Consider the following 12,067-nt stretch of genomic DNA (forward strand, 5'->3'; position numbering starts at 1 on the left):
CTAGGACATTCACAGAGTTGTCCCTAAGCCATTCCTGTGTTGGCTGTGTGCTTAGGATCGTTGTCGTGTTAGAAAGTGAATCTTCAGCCCAGTCTGAGGTCCTGAGCACTAGGGAACAGGTTTTCATTGAGGATATCCTTGTACTTGCTCCATTCAGCTTTCCTTCAACCCCGACCAGTTTCCCAATCCCTGCTGCTGAAAAACACCCCCATAGCACGATGCTGCCACCATGCTTCACTGTTGGAATGATATTGGGCAGTGATGAGCAGTGCCTGGTTTCCTCCAGACATAACGTTTAGAATTGACACCAAACAGTTCAATCTTGTTCTTCACAGTCTGAGAGTCCTTCAGGTGCTTTTTTATAAACTCCAAGCGGGCTTCCATCTGTTTTGCACTGAGGAGAGGCTTCCATCTAGCCACTAGCAGCATAAAGCCCAGATCGATGGAGGACTGCGGTGATGGTTGTTCTTCTGGAACTCTGTCCCATCTCCACACAGGACCTCTGGACCTTAGTCAGAGTGACCATCGGGTTCTTGGTTACCTCTCTTACTAATGCCCTTCTCCCCTGATTGCTCAGTTTGACTGGGCAACCAGGTCTTGGAAGAGTCCTGGTTGTGCCCAACTTCTTCCATTTGAGAGTTATGGAGGCCACTGTGCTCTTAGGAACCTTCAGTGCAGCAGAAATTTTATTGTAGCCTTCCCCAGATATGGGCCTTGCAATAATCCTATCTCTGAGCTCTGCAGGCAGTTCCTTTGACCTCATGGCTTTTGCTCTGCTACAGTATGCTTTGTCAGTTATTTATAAATATGTTCAAGAGTGGAGAGTATAAGAATGGAAACCCATACACCTATTGACATTTCCCTCAATTTTGACATAGGGCCACTTGAATAAATTGGGGGAGGGGCAATGAGTCAGCCACTTCTGTACCCATCTAATGGTAGCATAATCCAGCCCATTCTTATCACCACCTCTACAAGAATTTTATCAGAGTCTTTACCAACTACTTTGTTGAAGTATACCATATTCTCATGGGCAACTGAGCTGGCCACACTGTCAAATCAGTTCATTTGACATAATTTATTCTTGATAAACCCATGCTGGTTTCTAATAAACAATGCTTGTTTTTTTAAATAAATTCTCAAAAAGCAGCTTCTTAATAAACTTGTCTAGTTGAAGTTGAGGTGCTGCAGTAGATACAGATATATAAGATGCTATATAAGAGCCGTGATGGCGCAGAAGTTAGAATGCAATACTGCAAGCTACTTCTGCTGATTGCCGACTGCCAGCAGTTCGGCAGTTCAATTCTCACTGGCTCAACGTTGATTCAGTCTTCCAAATCCTTCCAAGGTTGGTAAACTGAGGATCCAGATTGTTGGGGGCAAAATGCTGACTTTGTAAACCACTTAGAGAGGGCTGTACAGGACTGTGAAGCGGCATATAAGTCTAAGTGCTATTGCTACTGCTATATCCTAAACTAACTGCAGTGCTGATAAACTGTCATCTGGTTCATTCCCAAAGTTTTTTTTTTAGTTTTAATAAATATTGGAAGATTATTCTAAATAGACTACCATGTTTTGGCAGTGCAATTGAAGAGTTTTCAGAATGACTATAAAGTCTGGAAAGTATATGTGGGATATAAATCTATCCTGCACTTCCAAAATTATTTTTTGTTATTTGAACTTGAAAGATTTTAGAATCAGCAATACTTTCTTCATAAGCAAAAGAATTAGATATGTCCTAGTCTAATTTTTCCCTATCCTATTCCTTATGATTTTTTTACTGTATCTGAAACAGACTTGGATGCAAACTTTATGCAATTTTGTGTTTAGCTGTGTTTCTGTACCAAATTCTTTATCATAATAGTATCTTCAATTTGTTTATGACAATAGTAACATAATAGCCAGTAACAACAAGAATATTAGCAGAAATTCTAGCAAACTATAAATCAGGATCAGATGTACATTATCAGCATCTCATTAGGATTTGTATCTGTTTACAGTAATGTGAGGTCACAGCTGCCAACTCTTTAGCTGGTGTTGGACTTCATACACATTGAATTCTTCCCAAGAACCTTGCATGTTGTCATGTATTGGCACGTACTGTATATGTGCAGATCCAGGCACTATGGCCTTTTGCAATTGAGAGATGAAAATTTTGTCAATGCACAGATTTTCTAAGCGGTGGCCAAGATTATGGCTACTTGACCAGTCACGGTTTAGGCTGGATTTGGCATTTTTATTCACTTATTGAGTCCTTCCCAAGGACCTGGGATAGGCAGATGTTGTTTGTTAAAGGGATGATGATGATGATGATGATGACGATGATGATGATGACGATGATGATGATATTGGATAGAAAATGACCAGTTTAAGGATCCTTTTGTGTGGCTTCCAGCTTTCTCCTACTATTGTTCTTTTTTGCTATTTAGTAAAAGTACATATTTATGGTCAGGGACCACATGCATCATTTGGAGGGCAGTGAAGCAAAATGTATTGGGCCATGGCACATAGGTAGACATGGCCAAGTTTTTTATCTGTTTAATGCTCTCCTTCTTTTCAAAATAATGTTCAACTAATTTTAACTTATTGTGAACCAGTTTGGTTATAGTGGTTAAGGCACCAGTGGTTAAGGCTAGAAACAAGGAGATCCTGAGTTCTAGTTGCACCTTGGGCACAAAGCCAACTGAGTGTCCTTGGGTCGGTCATGTTCTCTCAGCTCCAGAGGAGGCAACAGAAACCACTTCTGAAGTCTTACCAAGAAAACTGCAGGAGCTGTCCAGGCAGTTGCCAAGAGTCAACATGACTCTAAGGCACAAGGGGTGGGGGGAGCTTATACTATTATTTCCATGCCACTGATTAACAGCTAGGATGGGATTTGAGAAGTTTGGAAACCCAGGAAAAAGAGTTGAAGGGCAAAAAATGGCTTCATCTCTTTGATATCTTTTGCCCTACCATTAAAAAATCCTAATTGCAAAAAACTATATTAATATTGCCTCAGTTTTCATAATTGTCCTTCTGGTTACTGGTCACGGCAACAAAAAAACCCCTCACACAGCATACATTTATTATTACAACTCCTTGTTTTTATTATCAAGAGTTGTGATATTTATCATGTGAAACTCGTATTAAAAAGGAAAGATTCTTCAGCTTTTTATACACAACAGTGCAGGCTGTTAGGCTAATTTAGATGTACTCAGTTAAATGCAATTGTATATGAAAATAAGAATCATATAAACTGATTCTCCCATATTCTTTTATAAATTATATTGCACAAGTTTATTAATACTATTTTAAAAAAGCTTAAGAATGTTATCTAATATTTCTCAGTAGAAATTCGTTGCATCATATTGACAGTGGTTGAAGTTTTTTGAACATTTACTGGTGAAAGGTTTTTTTTTAATGGGGAAAAGAGGGAAACTCAGTTCTAAAAGAAGAATTCTACTGTAATGGGATGGACTGTATTCCTGTACAGTAAGGAATTGCATGATGTTAGTCCACGGTGAGGATATTCTCCATTTGACTCATCTTCAAACCTTCAAGAATATATTAACACATGTACGTTCTTGAGGTTGAAACTGTTGATCACTGGAGAAATTCTTCAATGAAAAATTATTTTTTTCCAAAATAGATAATTGTTTTTGGTGCCATTCTGTCTGATACCAGAAAAATTTAATGTCAGATTAGCAATTCTGTACGCAACCATGCAATAATTTTACACTCACAGATTCCTGATACCAGAAAACACTGATAAATTATGTACCTTGTTAACTTAGTAGATTATAACTTAGCCTAATATTTCTAATTAGGAATCATCAGTCACTGATGATGATTTTATGTGTGTTTCAGTAAACAGACTATCCCACTCCAAGTACTGCTGAAACAGAAGAGCGTGCTGGAGCCCAGCAAAGAAGCACCACCTGGGTCCAGATCCTACGTCCATCCACTCGCTTCCCATCCTGACAACGAATCATCATATTCCAAGCCCATATTTCAACCCCTTCTGGAGAACAGCCTGAACTTTCAAGCTGCATCTGTTACTTTCAGTGATCAAGCTACTACTTTTCCTTACAGACAACCTGGTAGTGACCAATGCATTCAGACTAAGAGTGAAATCGATGGCGATGTGAAACTTGCTTCTTCTAGCACTTTAAAAGATTACGAAGACCACAACAATAATATTAAGGTCAAGAACCGACATAATGCAGCGTCTCCTCCTGCCCCCTACTGCAAAATGAACGTAACTATAACAAACTCTGAATCATTATCTACGCTCTTCCCCTCTTCGCCACCATCAGAAGCTCCACCTGGCAAAAAAGGCCTACCTAATCCACTTTTCAATTCAGGAAGCATTTCAGAATGGCCTAGTGCTGCTCCACCTGGGGACCTTCATGGTGCAATACTGCCTTCTCTTCCCCCTCCGCCTCATTGTGCACCAGAAGAATTACAGACGACCGGGCATCCTGAGGTAAACAGTCACGAGAGTTTACATCATCCACAAGAAGTTGTCGGTGGGGATTCTTCGAAATCCAAAGGTGTAAGTAGCAAAAGGCATTTTCTTTCCGTTGCAGAACAGGTTCAGTGGTTGGAAGGAAATTTCCAAAGACAAGGTACTTGTGAGGAAAAGAGGAAGGCAGCTATCCGCTGCGATCAAAATGCTCCGAAATTACAGCAGGAATTCCACAGCAGTCATTTTTACCTCAAGGTGTCGGATGTCGGAAGACAGGAGAACGGAATGGTCCCTGCCGAAACGTTGGACTCAAGTCTTTCTAAAACTGAGTTGAGTTCTGAAGATGGTTTGAGTGCTTCCAACGTCCTTTCTGAAAATTCTGATTCCCATACAAAAATCCTCTGCCACAAAGGGAAACCGTGTTCCTTGAATCCCAAGTTATACCCAAGAAAACGCAGCTGTGAGGAAAAAACAAGGCACACCAGTTTCAGAAATCCTGCTGGCTCGATTGCCTCTGTTCCCGTGGCGAGTTGCCTAGACCATGTTAGCAATTTTAACCCAGCAATAACTCAGCATAAGACTGCCAGCTGGCTTTTGATGCCTGGAAACAAATCACCTGCGATCGGTCAAAGAGCTTTGGGGGAATACCCAGCGCAGAATCAGGAAACAGAACAGGAGGTCTCCGAGCTGGAATCTCTGTACCAGGCCAGCATGCAAGTACCTCTATTGGGAAAACTGGACGGTTCCAAACTGGCGCTGAACAAAACAGGTAAATTTATTTTCTGTGCTATGTGTTGTATTTTCTTAGGGGTCTTCATGTTCCTAATACTTTGGAATATGTGTGGATTTAGATTTACGTTGAAAGGCAGTGGCCCTGCATGTTTTTAATTTGCCTTAGGCCAGACATGTCAAACACAAGGCCCAGGGGCCGGATGCGACCCGCGAAGTGGTTTCATGTGGCCCGCAAAGCCATCCTGGAAACAGTGAGGGAACGGCCCCCGCTGCCTTGGCCCTGGCCCAGGCCGGCCGGGAGCCAGTGTACAATTTTGTGGTGGCCATCTATGCTGAAATGCATTCAGTCTTAGCTCCACAGCAAGGAACCAGCCCCTACCACGTCGGCCCTGCCCCCTGGGTGCATGCTGGGGAGGTGTCACCTTTTGTGAGGAATGAAGAAATGCACCATCCCTGGAAGTGGCCAGCAAATGGCCCTCGCCTACTTCACATATCCAGCTTGATGGGCTCCGGGGGAAGGGTTTTGGCAGGCAGCGGGGCGTTATCACCCGCCCACCCAATAGGCCACACCCATTCCATCCACGCCCACCCAGTAGGCCGCACCCACCCGGCCCCCCAAGGGCAACCGCAATGCTGATGCGGCCCTCAATGAAATCGAGTTTGACACCCCTGCCTTAGGCTGACTGACATTAATACATTAGGAAAACACGGACTGCATTTCCTAAATGTAAAGTATTTGAGCCACAATCATTGTTGAAGCAAGGTTTGTTAAAAGTATGTGCCAACATTTTTATGTTACATTTAACAGAACTGTTTTGATCCTCAACTGTGTTATTCTTTAGTGACTGCACACACATTTCTTACGAAAAGAACATGAATTAAAAAGCTCTCAAAAACTGACACCTTGCCTGGAAACAAAGTTTTGGGGGCAACAGTATGTTGTTCTTTGTGATGTCTGATCTTCAGGGGAAAAGCCTTGCAGCCATTCTCTTCTCTCTTTTGTAGTGACCTCTCTGAAATAAAGTATATCCTCTTAATTTTCTATTGCATTTTATGTGATTTAATCCATTTCCCTAAGGTGAAAATAGGAGAAGCTCACAATAATAAAGAAACTGACTTTAATTATGGTGAATATTTAGATGAACGATTTTGTTATGGCAACTGGCATTTATTTCCTGTCAGTTATGATGAGCTTCCTCTATTTTCATTCTAGGAAAATTAATTAAAACCACATAAAATGGAATTCCACATAGAAAATTAAGAGGATAGATTTTATTTCAGATAAAATATCTGAAGAACATATACTGTAGACAGAACTTCAGTTTAATCTCCTTTCTTTTTTCCTTCTTCTTCTCCCCTGCATCAGCAAACTTGCCTACAAGAAAGACGTATAGGGGTCTGTCAAGAACAGCAGAACCTGAACACAACACCTGTGGAAATATTGGGTCTCCAGATACTAAGACACATGTAAGGATATGCTAGAGTGAGAACTGGGTTATGGGAATGCTACTTGTACAGATGAAAAAAATGTAAGGTAATAAAGTAGGAATATTTTTACCAATGTTAACATTAAACATAGATGATAAACATTTCAGATAGAGTGTACTATACCTCTTTCCATTTATAGTTGATGCAAGAGATTATCACTAGTAAGACCTTAGATACAGTAGCTGAACATGTTGTAATCCTGTCTTGTTTTTATTTTAAAACAATGGTTACTATTGCAACTGACAACAATATAAAATGCTTAACTATCTACCTTAAGGTATTTAACAGAATCCATTCTAACAGTGGCTTAATTAGATAAATACTGTATATGGCAGAGATTCGCAGAGAGAATAAATGTAAACTTCCACAAGGCCAAAGAATAAAAACAGAATTAAGTTTCTACAAAAAAAGTTCTATACCAGTGGTGGCGAACCTATGGCACGTGTGCCAGAGGCGGCACTCAGAGCCCTCTCTGTGGGCACGCATGCCATGCCCAGGAGATGGCAACTGTCCCTCTTCAACCAGGCGCCCGCTAACTCACCAAGGTCCCATATGGCCGGATGCGTCCCAGCATGGCTGGTTTCCCTCCCCTCCGTCCCATCCCTCCTGGCCTCGCATGCTCTCCTTTTCCCGGGCACGACCCACTGCATCACCACCTCAGCTGTCGGCTATCCATCCAGCTCAGAGCGGCTTCTCTGAACTGTTGGCGGCGGTCTGCGGAGCCCCAGAGTGCACAGGTCGAGGGGCCGGCAGGCTGTGGCTGCTGACGGACACTGTCGGCCCCCATGCGTTCGCTGGCCTCTGCGTGTGGGGGCCAACGGTGTCAGGCAGCAGCCACCCCGCCCCCTGCCTCACCTTACCCTGCAACAATGGCACCCCCGCCCTGCCTCACCTTGCCTTGCCTCACCCCGCAGGACGAGCCTCCTGCCCACCGTCCCACCTGCCAGAGACCCCCTGGATCTCCCCCAACCCTGCCCAGCCCCCACAGGTGTCCTTCCCCATGAGCAACATCGAGGTGACCATGACCACCTTGGCCACACCCACCCAGTCTGCCATGACCACCACAGCCACGCCCACCTAGTGGGCCATGCCCATCTGGCACCCGGTGATAAATAAGTGGGTTTTGGGTTGCAGTTTGGGCACTCGGTCTCTAAAAGGTTCGCCATCACTGCTCTATACAGTCGGCACTGCCTTAGTCTCTCTTCAGAGTATGTTCCACAAATATAATATCATCACTGGAATAGCTCTCTCTCTCTTACAACTTTGCTTCATTTGCAGAGGCAGAGGAAAATCTTAAGTTCAGATCTGAAGAACCAGGTAGATAAATACAGGAGGGGATGCTTCTTCAGGTAGCTTCCCCCAAACTGTTTAGAATTTAGAGTTTAACACCAGCAGTGCATGTGCAGTCTGGTGGCAGATGTACTAGGATGATCTCATCGCATTAACCAGCTCATTTAGCAATCTGATGAGGATCCTGTTCAAAAGTATGATGAATAAAACAACGTTAGCCTAAATAATAATGTAACACCTGTATACCACCCACTGCTCAGCAACTCTACACAGCTCACAATAATCAAAGCAGATTCAACCTAGCAGTTGTAAAAACATGAAATGAACTCAGTCCGTGATGTTGTGGGAGTACTTGAATGCTGTGATTCTGTGCATTCATTTACCATGAAGTTTTCTTTCTGAATACAGGTGCCATATACTGGCCAAGAGCCAGGAGAGGAAACCTACAGCGCAGAGAACTTCCGTCGCATTGCACGCAGTCTCAGTGGGACAGCCATCACAAGCAAGGAAGAGAAACTTGCTTCTTCTCAGAATTTTGTAAGTAAAATGGTTGAAAAGGATATTTCTTGAACTGCTGCACTATGTTGGTTTAGTGCAGGGGTAGGCAACCTTGGCTCTTTTATGACTCGTGGACTTCAGCTCCCAGAATTCCTGAGCCAGCATGGCTCAGCTTGGAAACCTCTCCCTTTCCCCTCAGCATGGCTGGCTCAGGAATTCTGGGAGTTGAAGTCCACGAGTCACAAAAGAGCCAAGCTTGCCTACCCCTGGTTTAGTGTGATTGCTAAAGGTTTTACAGAAATAATAGCTTGTTCCACGTTCATCCTGTAATCTTATCCCATTTTATGGAAAATACTTTCCTGCCGGTGTACCGTTTGCAGGTAGGATAATTAAGATTCAAATGCCCTTTATTTAATTTTGCATTTCTAGTGCCTGACTTACTTTCTAGTACATTCCCTTTGAGTTTTCCTCCTTCTCTTTCTGTGTACTCTCTACATTTTTCCAGCACCTGTGGAGAAAACTATTCCTTTAAATACTATTAAGTTGTTACTTAATAGTATTTAAAGCAATAGTTTTCTCCACAGGTGCTGGAAAAATGTAGACGTTGCTAAAAGCACTACCTGTTGCTATGATAGCTCATTTCAAGGTCATGCCGGTATGCATTTTAAAAAGTTTTTAATTAATTTACTTGAATGGAAAGGAAAAAAACGCAAAGCAATAACAACATTATATGTGTGAGGGTTTTATGTGTATATGTATGTATAAACAACTCGTTGCAAGTGATATTAGGTTTTAAATCCACTGAGTAATTAATATAATAAATTTGTATTTCCATGTTAAAGCAATAAGAAGAATGTGGAAGGTCCATTTCCATTGCCCAGCTATCAATTTGCATATAAGAAGAATGTAATTGAAAAGAACATTCAAAATATTACATCCTATTCAAATTTCAAATTGTAGGACATTACAAAAACAAATGTTTTAATGAAGCAATAATCTCTTTACACCTTTAACACAATTATTTATTAGATGTATTTAATTAGGCTTATATGACACCCAAGAGGTATACATAGCACTCCCTATTTCCCCCCATAATAACAACCTTATGAGGTAGGTTGAATTGAGAACATTTGTCGGGCCAAAGTCACCCAGTGAACATCTGGATTACGTAGACTACAACCTTGGTCTCCCTGCTGCTAATCAACACCTAATCACTATCTTACATTGACCCAGAAAGATTTATGTGTTCCTTTTCAATACAAAGGTAATAAGGTCCAATTAGTCCAAAATATTGTTTCTTGAAAAAGCTGTAATTTAATATCTTTTCCCATTTTTATGCCAGTATATAGATGAAATAGGGATCTCCAGTTCCTTGTGCCATTCAGTCATTAATATGTGTGTCAAATCCTTTATAATTAACAATTATTATAAACACAAATGATGAGCCTTTTGTGGCCTATAAGATTTAACTACTGCTTATAATAACTATTGAACCTGAAAATGGCCATGTTTAAACTGAGATGTCAGCAGATATTGCCAGTATAACAATTTAACATAGGACATTGTGGGAGAAAGCCATCAGTGTGACTTTGGGCCAGCCACTCTCTCTCAGTTCCCAACATGAGGTTGGGGTAATAAGCCGGTCAATTCCTGTCACAACATTGGATCAACGCTTGGAAGAACCAAAAAAAGTGGACCCTACACTTGAGGGGAAAATGTTAGAAAGGAAACAAAATTATACAACCCCCCTCCCCCCATCATTAGTATCCGGTAAGTAGCCTAAACATTTTATTCATCCAAACATCCATCAAAATACTTTTAAGTTATTTTCTTATATTCCATCCTCACATGGGAAGGATTGGCAAAATCTAATTTAGCTCGGTTACATTTGCTGTGTAATTAGGGCAGTTATTTATTCCTAATAGTTTTTTTTCTTTGCTCAATTTCTGGTCAAAGTGTCCTAAATAGCCAAAAGAAAAGAAAAATAAGTGATTAAAATCAGCATAATTTTTTCTGTTGCAAATACTGTATTCTTTTTTTTTACTGAATGTGAGAACAAAAACTCTTCACTGCTTCTCTCTTCAAATTATGAAATACTATTTTTTTATTTACACTCCTTAGTTGTTACTTGCCAGCTGATTCTTAGACGTGCATTACTGAGTATTTGATAGGAGAAAGAAGGAATGGAACAATTTCTAAAGAATCTCCTATGAAAAATATTCTTAAGTAATTGACATGTCTTTCCTAGAGGTTAAAACATATTCAACTGTGCTAGTTCCTGTACCTGAGAAATGGGTATTTCTCAGCCTGTACATTGTCAATTAGAATCTTTGAGGAATCTGTCATTCCATTTGTCATAACACTAAGAAGCTACAGCCATGATGAGAAAAATGATCACCGCCAGAATAAAAATTAAAAACAATGAAATGTAAAAAACATGCATGGAGGTGCTTCAAATGTTCTGGTTGAGGCTGTTCTGTTCCAGGTATTAACTAAAATATGGCTGTTCCAAGCAGGAATGGTTCAGGGAGAAGTTGGAAAAGGCCGGGGCTGAGGTGTTTCCTCGGCCATGTCAGTCAGGGACCTGAGTTGTGGCAGCAACAGCTGAGGAAATGGGGCAAGGCAGAATGGGAAAAGAAGACATTAGAACAGACATGTCAAACACAAGTCCCGGGGGCCGGATGCGGCTCGCGAAGTGGTTTCATGTGGCCCGCAAAGCCATCCTGGAAACAGTGAGGGAACCACCCCCGCTGCCTTGGCCCTGGCCCAGGCCGGTCGGGAGCCAGTGTACAATTTTGTGGTGACTATCTATGCTGAAATGCATTCAGTCTTAGCTCCACATCGAGGAACCAGCCCCTACCACGTTGGCCCTGCTCCCTGGGTGCATGCTGGGGAGGTGTCGCCCTTTGTGAGGAATGAAGAAATGCACCATCCCTGGAAGTGGCCAGCAAATGGCCCTCGCCTACTTCACATATCCGGCTTGATGGGCTCCGGGGGAGGGGTTTTGGCAGGCAGCCCAATAGGCCACACCCATTCCATCCACGCCCACCCAGTAGGCCGCATCCACCCGGTCCCCCAAGGGCAACCGCAATGCTGATGTGGCCCTCAATGAAATTGAGTTTGACACCCCTGCATTAGAAGATTGGGGGGGGAGGAGGAAATGGGGGACTTAGAGATGTGCTACAGCAGCTGAGGGAAGGGAGAAAGGAAGTCAGCAGCAAGTGCCTCATGGGCATGCTATATTAGAGTGTTGGGCGGCAGCAGCACTTAGACTTATATACCGCTTCACAGTGTTTTACAACCCTCTCTAAGCGGTTTACAGCGTCAGCATATTGCCCCCAGCAATAGGGTCCTCATTTTACCAACCTCAGAAAGGTTGACTCAGAATCGAACTCCTGGAGTAACCAGTGAGTTAGCCCACAATACTGCATTCTAACCACTGCACCACCACGGGTGCTGAAAAGATGGTGTTTTACTGTTTTATGTATTTGTGCTAAAATAGTGTTCTGGGGGATGTGATGTTGCAAGTACCTTTTTTTTTCTTATATTCTGGTAACTTTTACTGATTGCCTGGCTCTGTGTTGGCCACCTGTTTGCCCTTGTTGATTCCAG

The 12,067-nt window shown here is 42.3% G+C and overlaps 1 protein-coding gene across 1 annotated transcript in view; it reads left to right on the forward strand.

The window, feature by feature from the left end:
* The window catches only part of USP54 (ubiquitin specific peptidase 54), a gene marked incomplete at its 5' end in the record, with an annotated part of 49,807 nt that overhangs the window by 26,051 nt on the left and 11,689 nt on the right, over positions 1 to 12,067 (forward strand). The window contains 3 exons of the mRNA XM_029285886.1: positions 3,847 to 5,210; positions 6,534 to 6,646; positions 8,366 to 8,494. Of these exons, the coding sequence (XP_029141719.1) occupies positions 3,847 to 5,210; positions 6,534 to 6,646; positions 8,366 to 8,494 (1,606 nt within the window). The remainder of the gene's footprint in view (positions 1 to 3,846; positions 5,211 to 6,533; positions 6,647 to 8,365; positions 8,495 to 12,067) is intronic.

The sequence above is a fragment of the Protobothrops mucrosquamatus genome, unplaced genomic scaffold (genome assembly GCF_001527695.2).
Source record: "Protobothrops mucrosquamatus isolate PMUCROS unplaced genomic scaffold, P.Mucros_1.0 scaffold2421, whole genome shotgun sequence".
NCBI classification, from domain to species: Eukaryota; Metazoa; Chordata; class Lepidosauria; order Squamata; family Viperidae; genus Protobothrops; species Protobothrops mucrosquamatus.